Here is a 17,940-nt window from a genome sequence, read left to right on the forward strand (position 1 = left end):
GGTTATTCTATTAGAATACCATGCTATAATCAACGTAATACATGACGTGTGATCTAAATTTCATTGCATACCTTGATATGCCATTTTTATACTATATAATTTAACACTGCATTTTGTATACTAGTATCTGTTTGTTCCATGCTGACCCCCTCCATAGACATAGGGTTTGTAGGTGTCAATTGAGGGACTGTGTATTACTAGCTACTAGAGCCAAACCCCTTTAAAATATCATACAGTCACAGTGAAAGTCAACGCCTTCTACAATGGTTGTCTCCTTAAGATCTGTAACATGTGTATGTAGCATCTACTGGCCAAATAAAATTAATAAGATAAAGATATTTTGTACCTGAAGACTGCCTGTAACATCATATCACAAGAAATAAAATGCCGCAGGGTTTAAATTGGTTGGACATGTGCTGAGGATGTCCCAAGAACGCTTACCTAAAGTAGCCCAGTTACATAGACACCACCTGGGAAACGCAAACGTGGTAGACCAAAGACTGCCTGGCGATGAACAGTGATGACTGAGTTAGAGGAGATGGGTTTTACATGAGTCGAAGGTCAATGCTCAACGTGGCAGAAGTAGCTGGTGGTCTTGTGTCCCAGACGGGGCCAGGAGGATTGTATTTAGTAAAACACGATCACAGGTACATTCGGCACCCATAACACATATAATGATCCAAACTTTAAGACGACCTGTTTCTGATGTACTCTTTTCAATTAATTAATAATTGATTGATTGATTGATTGATTGATTGATTGATTGATTGATTGATTGATTGATTGATTGATTGATTGATTGATTGATTGATTGATTGATTGATTGATTGATTGATTGATTTATTCAGTCATTCATTTATTCAGTCATTCATTTATTTTTTTTCATAAACCAACATGTTGCCCCAATTACAGGTTCGTAAAAACATTAATTTACAACTATTTACAATACGCAACCAGGACAGATACAATAAAAAAAATGCTAAAGTGATATTAAAAAAATTATTTATATAAAACACATTAAAAACATTAAATTTACCAAACAGGTTGACATTTTGGAAACTGCTCATGGAGTTAAAAATGTCTCGACAGAGCTCATGATACACCTCCCTCGTGTAATATATTGGAAAAAAAATGAAAACACCTTTCATTTTTGTAACTCTCTGATTTGCAGTTATCGAATTACAAAAAACATATGTATGACAAGCCCGACTTCGGCAAAATTGTTGGCATCGAAATACCCCGTCTGATGCTCTCGTAGAATCTCGTGTAGTGTTTTGTGATAATACGAGAACTGATTGTGTCAAACACGCTGACAATAGCATAATATTATGGGTTGCAGGCAAAGTCAAAGGTAAGTGTGTTCAATATTGTCAAAACTACAAAATTAGCATTTAACTTTCAAAACTTAATCCATTTCAAACATCAAGCGATAATATAACAATGCCATAGACTCGACAGCTCAACAACGTGCACAAAGTACGTCTTGCAGGTACAACTGTAAACGTACCTGACTCTGTTGAGGGTGGACATAGACCCTGTGCTACGGAATGCTTCAAGGTCATGGTCTGCCTAATCTGTATTTTACACAAACACTGGCATTGCACTAATATGATCGGGTATTGTACGGATCTAATGATTATGATTTTATGCTATACTCAAATAATGGTCAATAGATGAGTAGATTTGACCAGTTTCTTGTAAGTGACCAAGTCGATAAAAATCGCACTGTGGTAAAAGCAAGGACGCTTGGTATTAAACTGCGACACGTTTTTAAATGCTATAAAAATGGGTGTTACGCATGCCTTGCCAAGGGAGTTCGGGCTTACAATAGACTAGAAGTGTGTTGTGAGCTAACAACTTCACAGTAGAGAAATATGGGCACAACAGCCAAATTGCGAATAAGGAAATGAATAAGGGAACAGGAAACGGGAGCCAACTTCACACACCCAATTATCGTACGCTGTTTGGACCGTGAATAGAAACAGTATTGTTCCAGTTACAAGATTTTCTGATTACGTCTGGTTTCTTACTTTCGTTGTCGAACAAGCAGGTCAAGGTCGACATCCTTTGTTATACGTTGTATAATGTGTTTGTATGGGGGAGCCTTCAGTAATTACAACGGGGGGGGGGGATCAGTCCCTGTTGTGTCAAATATGGCAATCCCCCGATTCCGTCATTCCTCCCCTGTTAAAATATTTTAAAACATGGTTTCAATTTCAGACATGGAATAGGGCACTAGTCTCAGAATCAATGGTTTAAAGGAATTAATACCACTGCTGCCACCGTTGAAAGTTTTGATGGCATTGGTTATTTCCCAACTACTACTACCACAGTATATTTGTAATTGAAAGCACTGCATTAATCAGTGCCTGTGTTTGGATCTCATTGGCTGAGTTGCAGGCCAGAACGTTAATTCCAAAACATTAGATGTATGGGCACACTCCCAACATTGTCTGGACTAAGGTCGACATTTCTGCAACCTTATCCCTAATACATTACCCAAATGTTTCCGTTCTACTCCTATTGCACCCACTTCTCTCCTCAACAATCAAAATAATATTAATTTTGAGGGGTCACTAAGTGTGCACCTACCGGCTATATTTCATGGAGGTTGCATACGATGCGCAGTGATAGGATGCCAAAATCACATAATAATGCTAAGTTAGATAATACTGTAAGTCAAAGTAAAATGTGACCCTCCCCTAATCCCATTCTCTAAACTATGCCCCCCTACCTTGTAACTAATGAAGGCTTCCTTGGGTCAAATTCACTTGACTACCACTCTTCGAGTCCGGCACACATTGTACTTGGGTTCGTTCACAAGGAAGATTTCTTCCTTGTCTACTGTATGATTCACTTTTTGACAAAGTAAAGCAGGGATATATTGCTTAATTAATCAGACCAATATGAACTCAAACAAACGTTTTGGCTTGGCAGGTTAAAGACCAACATTTGTTATACTTTCTGTATAATACAAAACTATCTTGTAGAAGTTCTCCCCTTTGATTTATTACCATTTCAACTCACAGGTGTTGGATAGCTTTCATCAAACCCTAAAGGAAGACGATGCTAACCACTCTTCGTACACTCACCTGTATATTGCATGGAATGAAACACCAATATTTTCACTAAGATAAAAAAAAAATACGCAACCACCAATTGTCAATTATTAGGAAATAATATATTTTATTTTATGTCTTTTCTACAGTAACTATGTTGAGTAGTCGTTTTTTCACGAACATCGGACGGCGTTATCTTGGTGAAGCTGTTCAAAAATGGGCATTACCTCTACAGATAAATTCTTTCCTAGGAGAGTCATTGACAGAGGAAAATGTGGATGAATCACACAATTTGTATTTCGGTACTTGTAATGCGTTGATTCGTTCAATCATTGGAACTCCGACAACATTACCTAGGACGATGACAAACATAGTACCGTACGTCCCTCACAGTATCGTTGATATGGAAAACATCACAATTGCACTTGTTGGCAGTACATTCGAAGGACTGTCTGTCCCCGAGGTTATATCTGTTCGTGATCAGGAAAAGACGTACAGAATTTTTGACGAAATTGATGTTAACATGAATTTGAATTATATTATTGCTTTTGATTCAAGAGTACAGTCTCAGGAACAAAGGGAAGCGGAAAGTTCGAATCAATCAGCTCTCTCCCACCAGTGTTTTGTTGAAATGGTTGAAAGTGAACATTCTGGATGGGTCAACCTAAGGGTTGTCGACAAACGGTCAGTGGAGAAGCTGATTGACATGTGCACCGCGTTGTCATCATCTCGAGCTATTGAACTGTACCTGTCTCCAAACGAAGTCGTCAATGAATTTGAAATGCACTGTCAATTAATGGCGTATATTCACCTACGAAAACACATGCGTTCGAAGCCGTTCGGTAATTATTGGAAACACCTCGGCAAACGTCGTCTTGATGTACCACTGTCTCTTCATATCGGAAAAGACCAACCTGCAGTTCAGCTCGTTATTAAAGAGAAGTCGTACTCGTGTCAGTTCGATATGGTGCTGACCTTGACTACCAAGACATGGCCATCATTCGCCAAGGAATGGACGATCCGACCGCGCCCAGGGAACTGGCCGTCTAGGGAAACAATGGAAATAATAGTGTCTAACGGATGTTGTTTGGTTCCGAGGCCGCCGAAAGGAAGCAAAACTTCTCTGGAATGGCGTATATCATTCGCTGAAGCCGAACTTATTCTATCAAGAAGCCTAAACGAGCTTCAACGTGTGTCATATCGTGTGTTCAAACAGTTATACAAACAGTATCTGAAGCCTAAGTACAAATCTTTAAAATCATACCACCTAAAAAATATCTTTTTCTGGACACTGGAGAACACTTCGAGTTATGTTTGGACAATGGATGGTATAGCCAATAGAGTCGTCGCTTTATTGAAGGCTCTGAATTGGTGTTTAGTGCATCAAGACTGCCCTCATTACTTTATACCTGAGAGAAATCTCTTCAAAGATATCACCGAAGATGACCTTTTGAACATGCAACAAGACGTCCAGTTCCTTGTCCTGTACGCTCGGGACATTCTGCAAGAAACTGCAGACTCCTTACTTGTTCTTGGTGAGACGAACTCACGCGATGTTTTTAAACACCTCATCGAAATGGAACATCAGTGCAAGATTCGTCTACTCAACAAAGCAATACCATATCAACTTGACAGTGTTAATATGGACGCCAGAAGAATTTTCTTCACAAGGGTCATATTCAAACAAATACTAAGAACGGTGATGAAGACCGACAGAGAAAAGAGAACACCTGAGAAGTTAAACTCATTCTGGAACGGTAACATAAAATATAAATTTTGTTCTGGTCATAAAAGTTTAGCATTTCGTACTTATACATATCCAACTACACAACATCTTACTGTCGTACAGATGATGACGTCAGAGTTTACAACATTCTCCATTGGTGAAACACAGTCCCGGTGACGAATGATTGTAATTTTAACTGTCTATTTTGACTGCTAGATCCTTTGACGTGGGCTGTATGTAATGAATACTTCAGTACAGACCTGGGGGGGGGGGTGAGTTCCTTCCTTTCCACTTCTTCCTGTAAGTCTACTAACCGTATCTTAATGTAAAGATGCACTAGCTGTAACGGGAACGTTTTTTGAAAGTGTTTTCTTAGCTATAATGACTTACTCGCAATGATTCAATCACCTTTGGATAAACATGTTTGTATTTAGCAGTACACATGGTATGGTGCAATACTTCCAATCAAATTGACTTTTGGGTCCGCTCTCAGAAATCAGCTCTCCCCCCGTGAATCATGATTTCAACTTATTACTATATTACTTATAGATAAGATAGACCTTTAACATGTGCAATGTGAAATTAACGGTACTTTAAGTGTTTTCGGTGGATATATTGTTAGATGCCTGATCAAAGATAATATTCCGGTTTTAAAGTTGCAGTTTCCCGCAGTTTCCCGACATTATTGGAGCATTCCATATGTTAAAGGGTCGAGATCATACTCAGTGTAAACATATATTACTCGTCTTTGCTTGTCTTTACCTTAAATAAAAATACTATTAAACCACGATTTATTCAAATTTATATTTTACATAAATAGATGAGATCCTTAATGACGTGTTTCCAGCCGAAATCGAGAGATACATGGACTTCTTGACAAAACGAATACCACTGAAGGAACGTATCCAACGTAGAGGATTTATAGAGTATATGGCAGTGTATCTCGCTGCTAGTAGTTGTATGCCTGCGATTTACGATTGTTTGATGTCTAAAATCCACCTTGATTTTGACTCGTATATCTACAGAGACTACAAGCATATTATCGAAGATGAACCTCTTAGCCTGTTCATTTATATGTATGCTATTTTGACAGCTTTCAATAATTTGATAAGATAATCCTTGTCATTAGCAGTTACGGAATTCAAAAACGTGTACAGCGGTATGGCAGTGTGCAATACTGATGATTTGAGTCCTCTGGAAAAATTACTGTATGTAATAACGATATAGTGTTATTGAAAGGTGGTTAATCATGCATGTAATAATTCTCTCAAACTGACTGAGACCCCAAGAACACTTATTACTGGTAACAGACACGAAAGCACAACATGTTTGTCTAACGTTATAGGATATGTTGTGGGATTATATTTAACTACACATAGCGACAGGCTAGCATGACCAAGCGGAACGTGTTGCAAACAGGGAATTTAAAGTCAACAGCTGAATTGGGTTGATACCAATTGGTACATGCTTGTATTACTGTAACATTTCATGGTTTGATATGAACAGTTTTATGACTTCTTTACGTGTCCATGTAATGCCAGTAGAACTTGAAATCATGTGTGAATGAGGGCTATTATGTGAAAAGGCCTTTAAAGTGTTCTTATCAAATGATGGGATGTAATTTAAGAAATGGCAGTACCACTTCAAAAGAGCATTGCATAAAAAGGACGAGATTTGTCTGAAGTCATTACTTGTGGATTTCTGTACTTGTCAATGACATAAACATTATACCAATTCAATAGTAAATTGTTTTATTTTTCACGGTCAAAATATATTCTTTTAAGAGAATGAACATAGTGTGTATACGTTGGCGTAGATAACAAATGAAAACAATTGTTCACACACAAGAACGCTATTTACATAAACATAATTTGAATACCCAGAGACATTACAGTACTTAATTATAACTTGCAATATGTAGCTATGAAACATCACTTATGACTTGGTGTATAAATATCACGTCACATCACCATGGATACAGACTTGTCTGGTCTTGCAATATTATACACTTACTGCCTGGCCATGATGGTATTTAGTAGACGTTTATTACCGAGAGGCTGAAAGCGGACGTTTATTACCGAGAGGCTGAAAGCGGAGGGAAATAGTTACTACATCAAAATGGGCAATATGCCTAAATAAGTCACAGACATCACATTTCTAGACACATATATTCTTTCCATAGTCAAAGCAATCTCCTACTATAAGACTTCTGCGCTACATAAACATTGCACTAGAGAGAATAGAACTTCATTAGCGCTCATTATGCAAATTGAGGTCACTAAGTGTGTACCGCGTGATACGATCTAAGCCAATCAATGAATACTATATGAAAACCATGTTATAATTTACTCTAGACATTGTTTTGACTAAAGACACAATTTACTGAAATGAAAAATTATGCTAAAATGAAAATACAACTTTTACTATTTTCATATTCGAACTTGAGCCAGAGATGCAAACGTATCGATATTGAGTGCAGAGGTCCTCGGCTGATGTCAGCCATGTTGGATTCGTTTGTTTGAAATAGACCCCTTAACCAGGATAAAAAAAATAACTAAAATAATCGTGACAAAGATATAAAAATGATTTCAAATAAAAATAAAAATTGAAAATTAAAAAATTAAAATATATCATGTATTTGGTCATATAATTATAATTATGCTGTACTCTGAACTTCTTTAAATCCCTTCAAAATATACCATACAAGTTTGTACTTGATTTTATACAATCATGATATCACAGCAAGATATACAAAAATGTACTCTTCTATATACTGTTCATTAAGATATATACTTCTGTACTGAGTTATATTTCGATATGTGAGTTTACTCATAAGTACATTAAAAAAAATATTAATGCCATTTTTGTTGATTAAATAGTTATACTGCATATTTTAAATCATCTTCCATTATTAATGTCGTGATTATAAGCGCCGTACCATACTATATTTCTCTCTGACATAAACCTATAACGGCGCAATATAACTTGCCCAACTCCCTGAGGAGCATACACGTCACCTTTAAAGTTCTACTCTGCTTACTCCACTTCATCTCACATTGGAGCTTCGTACTTGCCATCATTCAGTGTACCACTATCTCTTATACATATGTCACTTTGAAATTTTGGACAATATCAGTTTTGAGTTCCGACGTGTTTTCCCTTTCGAGGTCAAGATCACGTGTTACCCCTGAATCGATGGATTTAGATTCCATACCGATGGACCTGCAACTAAAATAAATACACTTTGTGTTAGGCCTTTCGAGAAATATGCCTTCCTCTCGACAAAATTCTGTTCATGTAAAGAACATTTCATGTTCCCTCAATTTCTTTGTCATGTGCACTCCCGTGGTATAGTCCTGAATTCCGACTGTGAACATCTTTCCCACAAGACTTTCCATCAAGTGCCCAATAAGGCAAAGTTTAAAGGCGCGCCATCAACGATGACAAGAGTCTACAGTGTGCAAGATCTTCAGGGCAATAAATCCATGAAGTTGTGTTTCATGGCTATGACTTTATGATGACTGTGAAAACTACAGTCGTCGTTTCGAAAAGTAGGTGGACATAGTGTTTTGTTATTACAATAAAGCTAAACACGTTTTGATAGACATACTAGTTTGAAGACACAACGAAATGTTAAAAATCAATATACTATTTTAAAGTTTTACCAATCTGACTCCATTTCCTGTGTTGGCTTATTGATGTCGTCTGCGTCCACGTCTGACCTTTGCCGCTGTCGTTTTAAAATTGCGTCTAACTTTGGATCAGCTTCTCCATATTGTGACGTAGTGGCTTGTGACGTAGTTGGCCGTGGAGTCTTGACGGGCGTCTTCCCTTGCTTAGGGTCTCTCTGAAAGAGATGCATTGGGAAGGTAATTATTGCATTTCATAACGGTAATAACGAAAATCATTAGATGTGGTCGTGATGACAGTTTGACTGATGAGGTCTCTGAAGGATACATTAGACGCGAGACTTTCCGTCTTGAGTGTCCACAAGGTGTAATGAGCGACATCAACGATAAATGTTTCAAATCTAGCGTGTTGTTTGATATAGATAGACATCATGCATCAGTCAAGCACTAGTACATTACATCTATCCTTCCCTGTATATGTTATAAGATGTCGCACTCGTATTGTTATATTCATTTAAATATAATTGGAATGTTTTTGGTGTCATTGTTCTTTGTTTAGCATTTATCATAACCAACCTTGACCTTAAATACATTTCTCGTCCTGTTTTCTTCAACATTTCTATTTCCGTCTTCAAAAGTTCTAGCTGTCTCCAAATGAACTTGATAGGGTTGCAATTGACTGCTGCTAACTTCCTTATCAACTCTTGACACACTGTCGGTGTAAGATTACGACAAGAAAAAATATTTTAACTAAAGATGTGATAACGTCGTCTAACAATTCGGTAATTGTCAACAACTTCAGTTCATATTAATATAGGTCCTAAAGATAAAAGGTCAAGGGACGGAAAAGCAGTACCATCCAGAGAATATGGCAATATACGATATACGTGTGGAATGATCCATGACCAATAGCGGCCAATGATAATATACACAATGCACTCATTTTGGAGGTGTGTTCAGCAGTGTTATAATAGTTCGTGTTTTAGTAATAGAATGTTTTACCTATTTGAAGCGGCGTCTTGTTTGGTTTCCCCTTCAGTCTTACCCTCATAATCGTCAATTTTTTGCCTCACACGTTGTAGAATACTTGACAATTGGTGGTCAATGTCAGGGTCTGCCCTTCCCTCCTTGGTCGGTTCTCTACAAACACTACCAGTTCTCTGTTGAGTCCCAGATAAGAATGATTGTACATTTACACTATACACTAGAAATGCATAATAATAACTTCAAGCTTGCAACGCTCGTTCAGTTAAAGTGGCACAGTCTGTAACTGGTGACTAGTTTTGTCATATCAAATAAATGTACAAATGTACCTACATTATACACTAAGTCAGTCAGTCAGTCAGTCAGTCAGTCAGTCAATCAGTCAGTCAGTCAGTCAGTCAGTCAATTGTTGAATTAGTTACGCTGGTTAGTTAGTTAGTTCATGAGTTGGTTGGTTGGTTGGTTGGTTGGTTGGTTGGTTGGTTGGTTGGTTGGTTGGTTGGTTGGTTGATAGGTCGGTCGGTCGGTCGGTCGGTTGTTGGTTGTATTAGCTAGTTATTGGTCGGTCAGTCAGTCAGTCAGTCAGTCAGTCAGTCAGTCAGTCAGTCAGTTAGTCATTCAGTTTGTTTGTTTATTATTCATGTGCTTGTTTGTTTGCTTTTGTTTATGATTTCAAATCAAGATAGTATTTCTGTACTTACAATTGTACATTGTACATCAGCTTCAGTACTTGCTGCATCAACGTTACATTGACATTTCGTTTCTTTGCCATCCTCTACTTTCTTGTCAACATGGGTCGTGTCATCTTCTTGCCCTTGTCCAATTGTCTGTGTGACGACATTAGAGTATACCATGGTACCCCTAGCTTGGTCGTTATTGTCGACGACGTTGGGAACAGAATCAAGCGTCATTTGAGTGTTCTGATATGCAGCGATAGTTAATAGACTATCGTTCACTGTTATTTCGTTGGACACAACGTCTGTAGATTGTCCACTGTGATCACCTCCAGGTTTGCATATCGGTTCTTTAGTTGATTTATCTGGTATACGATCAGTGTCATCTTCGTCCGTACCGCTATTGAATGTATATTCCCCCACCGCGGTACTCGAATCGCTGCTGGACCTGAAAGAGGGCAAGCCGACGTTAACAGAATGATGGTTTCTTGATAATTCCTTTTGGGTATAACAGATAGAATGAATTTATCAGAAAAACGCAGTACTTGACAACAACTACAGTGACTTATGAAACGTTTTAATTTCTTAGAGCTACATCTTGATTTTTTATTTTAATGTTTATTGTACCACGCACGAGCCATGTTGAACAAAAAAATATGGAATTTATACCTTTGTCGTTCTACGTCATAACAACGCGCGTCTACGTCACTGGTTTTGCTGTGCTCGAAATATAAGCCAAAGCTTCAAAAATTTGCCATTAGGCCCTACTTTCCCCGATTTTTCTTTTATATTTACTTGTTCTGGTGTAATTGTTATTTTCCAATATTTTTCCGCATTTAGCCGCAAAATACTCGTGACCTAAGGACTTTGTCACTACGAGTCGCTAGAGTCACTACGAGTCGCAAGATGAGTAGTGACAAAGGCCCCCTTAGGTCACAAGTAGTGGAGAATAATTTCTAATTATTCCACACTCCCTGCTATTTGGATTAATATATTCCCTTGTCCCTGAGAACGAGAAATGTTTCTTCTAGCGCACGAATATTCTATTGCTATTTTACGACGATGGGTAGTCGTCCTTTAAATTTGCAATAATTAGACTAAAGTGTAACCGTTGGTGGCGCGCCAAACATTCCAGAATATGTGGAGCCCGATTGACGACGATATTTTAGGGTCAATACAATGAGCTACAGTTACTGTATTATTTACCTGCTTCGAACGTCTTCCCCATCTTCCTTAATTACCAGGACCTCATCGCTGTCATAAAACACGTCTATTCCTTCATCTCCATGCCGATTCTCACTTTGCCGTACGATTTCTCTACCATGACTTATCTGACTCTCTTCACAATCTGAAGTCTGGCCACTTTGTGAAAGAGAAAGTAATCTATTAACAATTAATTGTCGACTTATTTTACACAAAAAGACGTGAGATTATAGATATTTATGCAAAACTTTGAGAAGTAATAGAATTATTTCTTGAACCAAATGCAATCACAGCGCGTTGCAAGTTACTGTTCATCGACTGTGTTTTACAAACCACACAGAAACCAACAAGAAACTGTACATTCTACACTTTAAGATAGCAAAATTGAATTAATACAGCTTCTTGCTACATTTTGTTTAAATGAAATGAATAATGTGTCACCATACAGATATCAATACATACACCAAAACATCGGCTCCCGCGTGTATGTGTCTAGTTGCTCAGACTGGTTTATTTCAATAAGCAAGAAATTGCAACCTTGCTATCTTCCAGCGTAGCATGTAAAGTTTCTTGTTAGTTTCTACTTTGCCTTACATCAAACAGAGCCAGTGAACGGTAGCCTGCACTGCGCTGTGCGATCATTCACACAATCGTCATGAATTTAAGCCTGGAGTACCAATATCCACCAATCAAATCAACGTACTTATTGAATGTGTTATTGGAAAACAGTATGAAAGTCGTAATTACAAAACTATAACTATGCACACTACCTGACGATTTCGTCGTCTTTTACGTTATCAATGGTTTCACTGTCTCTTAATCCAGTTTGTCTATCTTTGGTATCAAGGGTTTCGATGTCTTCATGTTTGGCATCTACAGTGTTGCTGTTTTCGAGGTTTTCGTTGTCTTCAAGTTTGCTATCAACAGTGCTGCTATCTTTGGCATCTATGGTTTTGCTGTCTGTACATGTTGTATAGACAGTTTGGCTATCTTTGGTACCAATGGTTTCGCTCTTTGTTGTATGGACAGTTTGTCTCTCTTCGGTATCGAAGGTTTCGCTACCAATGTTACTATCTACGATTTGGCATTCTACGACATATACAGTTTTGCTATCTATGACATCGACGGTTTCGTTCTCTGTGGTATCGACGGCGTCGCTGTCTTTCGTGTACACGGTTTCCTTGTATTTGGTTTCGACTGTTTCATTGCCTTTAGTATCAATGGGTTCAATCTCTTTGTTATCGAAGGATTCGCCTTTTGTGGTATTGGTTGGTTTTCCTTGCATTGGCTGAACAATATCGTTCTCTATGGTATCGACGGTTTCCCTCTCTATGGTATCAACAACTTCCCTCTCTATAGCATCAACAGTTTTCATCTCTATGGCATCAGCAGTTTCCCTCTCTATAGCATCAACAGTTTCCCTCTCTATAGCATCAACAGTTTCCCTTTCTATGGCATCAACAGTTTCCCTCTCTATGGTATCAACAGTTTCCCTCTCTGTGGCATCAACAGTTTTCATCTCTATGGCATCAACAGTTTCCCTCTCTATAGCATCAACAGTTTCCCTCTCTATAGCATCAACAGTTTCCCTCTCTATAGCATCAACAGTTTCCCTCTCTGTGGCATCAACAGTTTTCATCTCTGTGGCATCAACAGTTTCCCTCTCTATGGCATCAACAGTTTTCATCTCTATGGCATCAACGGTTTCCCTTTCTATGGCATCAACGGCTTCCCTCTCTATGGCATCAACGGTTTCCCTTTCTATGGCATCAACGGTTACCCTTTCTATGACATCAGCGGGTTCCCTCTCTATAGCATCAACTGCTTCCTTCTCTATGGCATCCACGGCTTCTCTCTCTATGGCATCCATGGTTTCCCTCTCTATAGCATCCATGGTTTCCCTCTCTATAGCATCAACAGTTTCCCTCTCTATGGCATCAACGGTTTCCCTCTCTATGGTATCGACGGTTTCCCTCTCTATAGCATCCACGGTTGCCCTCTCTATAGCATCAACAGTTCCCCTCTCTATGGCATCCACGGCTTCTTTCTCTATGGCATCAACGGTTTCCCTCTCTATCGTATTAACACTTTCGATCTCTACGCTATCAACGATTTTACTTTCTAAGCTATCACCGATTTTGTTCTCGATGGTACGGACGGTATCGACAGAAAGAGAAACTGCCTGGTCAGTATCTGTTGCTTCCATATTGTTCATTTTCATGACAACACTTTGAGGTACTGTGGTATCTTGTCTTTCAGTATCAACGTTACCATCATCAATATGGGCAATGTCAGGTATATCCTTTTCCGTTACAGAATTTGAACCAATGAATAACCTGCTTAGATCTGAGCCGTCATGTTGTTTCTGCTTCTCTGACTCTCCCATATGCATACCCTTTCCTTTGTTACTATTAGCGATATACTCAATAATTTCAGGACATTCGTGCCTCTCTTGTCGACTTTCTGCCATGTTATGCTGTATAATTAATGTTTGTGAAAGCACTGATGGTCCATTAGCTACTTCTTCCCCACGACCATCGCTAGTCACATACCCATTGTATATTAATGCATGTCTGAATCTGAAAACGGACAAAAACAATTTCACCGGATCAGATCACCAGCCGTGGACAGAGATTATAATGACAGGAATTTTAATGTGAACGAAAATGTATCTTTACATCAAGCTTTTCTATTATTTGTTTTGATAGGTCGGTAAGTGGGGGGGGGGGATTAGATAATAGGCAAGGTAAGTACGTATGTAGCTAGGTGGATTGACACAGACAGACAGACAGACAGACAGACAGACAGACATACAGACAGACAGACAGACAGACAGACAGACAGACAGATAGACAGATTGGATAGATATATAGATGGATAGATAGATAGATAGGTAGGTAGGTAGGTAGGGATGGATGGATGGATGGATGATGGATGGATGAATGAATAAGTGAGTCAATATGCGATTGTGTGTGTGTGTGTGTGTGTGTGTGTGTGTGTGTGTGTGTGTGTGTGTGTGTGTACGGTATAGGCTGTCGTCATATTAAAAACACCCATACATACATATATACATTTTCCCTAAAATATTGCCAGAGAAAGACAGCGGAGGGCAATTTTTTGACATTAAAGTAGAAGTAAATTGACCTTTACATACCTGTTTGATATTAATTCTGACATCTCATGTTCATCTACGTGTTCTTCTGGGAAATCTTGCAGTTCACGTTGCGAAGATTTGTACAACTTTGTTTTGACATTTTTCATTTTATTACTTTTTTTGGTCAATTTACCACCAATTGGTCCTAATAAGATGGACTTAATATTACTCTAAAAAGAGATATAAAAAATTGATAGCATTAAGTTTTGACTAAAATGGTACGTGAAACATTGGAAGTCTCTGATAAGATCAAATAAACGAATATAGTAATGTCAATATTGTAAATACATCGCCAGGAGCGTCCTTATCATCCATCCAGCTCCTCGTTTGTGGAAAAGGGTGAGAAGAGCGCCCACAACTGTTGATCTTTCAGTCTGCGATGTACTCGAATGATACATTAAAATAACGGGGCATAAATTGAGTTTCAAGGGAGAATTCTTACTTTGTTTTCACTGGCAGTGGCTGTACTTTTAACATGTTCTGTAAATACACTGTCTCGGTTGTTGCTCGTTTTATCACCACTGTCTGACTCTACGTTTTGGACTTTGCTGGCGTTGTTTTCCTGTTGTAGACATTCTTCTGGCACTGTATCAATCTGCAGCAGACTGGTGGGTCTACTAGATGCAGAAAATACGGATATGTTTGATTTAAATATGCAATGTCATGTAAAGTCACAGTTAAAGCAAAGGCCTTCTTTATCTACAAACCTGTGCACTGACCTTTCACGAAATTTGTTGTGCAGATACTTTTAATTTTCGCATTATACAGGAGAGAGCTTTTTGCACTGATGCTTTCTCTTCCTGTTATAGCTTTTACAGTTTCTGGGACCTTGTAATTTTTAGTACACTGTAAAATTTGCATGATATTTATATAATTGGTACTAGTACGTACATTAATTAGTACACACAACGTTAACGCTACCCTGTGACATTGGTTGGAAAACGACGTGCTACGTACATCGCTTATTCTCATTCAGATTTTTCGACAACTGGTTTTAATTTTTACAAGATAATAACACCAAACAAAGGTAAAATAAAGTAAATGAATTGAATGAGTGGATGGTAAAATAAATAAATAAATGTACAAACAAATTAAACGAATGATAGAAAAACGAAAGAAATGACACCGTACCTACTAGAGGGCATTTTAGACATTTTTGAAATATCACCTTCCGTTTTGCTTCTTCTTTTACGTAAACTCTTTCTTAATTCATCCTGAACTGCATCAAATTTTTCCACAGGTTTATCCTGCGAAGTATCGACCACCTTGAAAGACAAAATACATTGAGTCATCATTTTTTTTAATCAAAAACAAATATATGCAAAAACTAAATAGATATGAAAAAATCTAATTTATTCACCCTTTATGGCTTACCTAACCTTCATCACGCCTACCTGTGATTTACCGTCCGACCATAAGGAGGCCTTACATGGTTTTTCATCGTAGTATATGAATGATGGGTCTGTCGGTCGTTTGGTTAAAAATTGCAAAAAGTAAATTTATATTTACATGATAATGATACCTTCATTTTATAATCATACCTTAACAGTCTGAATGACTTAGAAATGACAATTAAAGTCAGAAGGAAACTGGACGATTTGTTCTGTTAAAGGTTCAGCATTTCAGCAATAATTTTTCGCTTTACGCACTTGTAGAGTCGCCATCTTACAATCATTGACGTTATATTTTTTTTCTAGTCCTGCCATAGAGGGCGCCCATTTTATTATATCGCTAAATTGAAGAAATATAGGGTCGGTCTGATCAGAGAACATGGCCGCTCTTAGAGTGAGTATAGTAAGCATGCATGGCCCACACTCTAAATGTTAAACTTATAAACCACACGCTACAATGTAAAGTCGGTAAAAATATAACATACCGCAACACGTTTCAGTTTCACACCTTGCTTGATCTGACTAATGGCATCACTCATTCCCTGTGGAGCATCTTTAGGAAAAGTAAATATAGATATGCAACATTAAACGATTAGAAATCACTTTCTGGTTTTGATTATTGCAATAAATATTTGCGAGAATTATTTGGTATATTTCATTATTTTCTCCATCAAAGATGAAAATAGTATGGTAACATTTTATACATCAAATTCTAATTAACATAATGTTACTTTTGAGTAAGATCCAAACTAGCCAAACAAATCATTGAGAGAGAAAATATTTCATATTGTTTTGAAATTTTATTAAGTAGGAAGTACAAAAAATAACATGCGTCGGCCGGGAATCGAACCCGGATCTATTGCTTGGAAGGCAACAATGCTAACCTTTACACCACCGACGCCAGCTGATTAACATTGTGTTTTACAGGACTACTTGATCAAGAGGGCGCGTTTTACCGGAAATGACTTTTTTCCAATGCGTTGATGTAGTAATGTGCTATTTTCATAATATTGCTATATATAACCAATAGTACGAGTGTCTACTTGTGGGACTTTTGCGGCATCGATCGACAGACGACTGTCGCGTCGTAGACTCGACAATAAATATTTTCCTCCATTATACTCATCGCAAGATGGCGCTGTCGTAACGGGAACACTGTCATTTGAACTCCAGTCATTTGAGCGGAGACTGAGCCACAGACACTTGTGTCCAGAGACACGTCCAGAGATGTGTTTCAGAATATAATAAAATATCGATAATATTGACATATTTGGCCAATAATATTGTGAAAGGAGTAAAAAAAAAAAACACGGGTTTAGCGGTGTGTGAACTTACTCGATCCTAGAAACCCGTGTTATTTTACCCCTTTCACATATTTATCGGCCAAAGTATGTTAATATTTTATTCTGAACATATCTCGAGACACAAGTGTGTGGTTTGAGCATACCCCCCTTACTAGGTATATGAGGTGATCTCCAAAAACTAATTTAGACTCCCAACTAATTGTGCCAGTTTTGTTTAAAGCGCAATGTGAAAAACGCGTTAATGCCCTAAAAAGACTCATTGCTGTAACAATATACTTTAAGAACTTTTTCAATGTTAGTTTTCTGAATTCAGATTTTAATTGTGTTTTACTTACTCTGTGTTTTTGAAGAACCTTTCTGAGTTCTCTTCTTTTTCACAGCACTACACATGAGATGTGGTGGTGGTGGTGGTGGTGGTGGTGGTGGTGGTGGTGGTGGTGGTGGTGGTGGTGGTGGTGGTGGTGGAGGTGGTGGTTGCGGCGGCGACGACGGCGACGACGACGACGACGATGACGATGATGATGATGATGATGATGATGATGATGATGATGATGATGATGATTGGAAAAAAATACATTTGGATAAGAAGTACGGTTATGACCATTCCATATTGACTTATTATAGATACACACGAGAGACATGTACATCGATATCTATATCTATATGACAACAGTAAAATTAAATTAGTTCAAGGTGAATCATTTTCGAATTGATATTTATCTTCTTTGCTATAAAACCATCTACGAGTGTACATAAGTCATGGTCATTGTGCTTTACTTGTACAATTCTATTTTTCAGTATACTGTTTCCACGCGC

General features: G+C 38.0%; 1 protein-coding gene and 1 non-coding gene across 2 annotated transcripts; both read right to left on the reverse strand.

The window, feature by feature from the left end:
* Positions 1 to 6,553: 6,553 nt before the first annotated feature.
* Positions 6,554 to 17,514, reverse strand: LOC144439301 (uncharacterized). The gene is made up of 12 exons (XM_078128580.1): positions 17,460 to 17,514; positions 16,306 to 16,373; positions 15,561 to 15,694; positions 14,872 to 15,046; positions 14,430 to 14,599; positions 12,046 to 13,854; positions 11,279 to 11,434; positions 10,100 to 10,520; positions 9,417 to 9,574; positions 8,991 to 9,126; positions 8,451 to 8,632; positions 6,554 to 8,013 (listed from the first exon to the last, which is right to left on the reverse strand). The coding sequence occupies exons 1-12, from the start codon at positions 17,512 to 17,514 to the stop codon at positions 7,884 to 7,886; spliced, it is 3,594 nt and encodes a 1,197-aa protein (XP_077984706.1). The 3' UTR covers positions 6,554 to 7,883.
* Trnag-ucc (transfer RNA glycine (anticodon UCC)) lies at positions 16,650 to 16,721 on the reverse strand. Its single transcript has one exon. It is a non-coding gene; the product is annotated as a tRNA-Gly (tRNA).
* Positions 17,515 to 17,940: the final 426 nt, after the last annotated feature.

Source organism: Glandiceps talaboti, chromosome 8, assembly GCF_964340395.1.
Source record: "Glandiceps talaboti chromosome 8, keGlaTala1.1, whole genome shotgun sequence".
NCBI classification, from domain to species: Eukaryota; Metazoa; Hemichordata; class Enteropneusta; family Spengelidae; genus Glandiceps; species Glandiceps talaboti.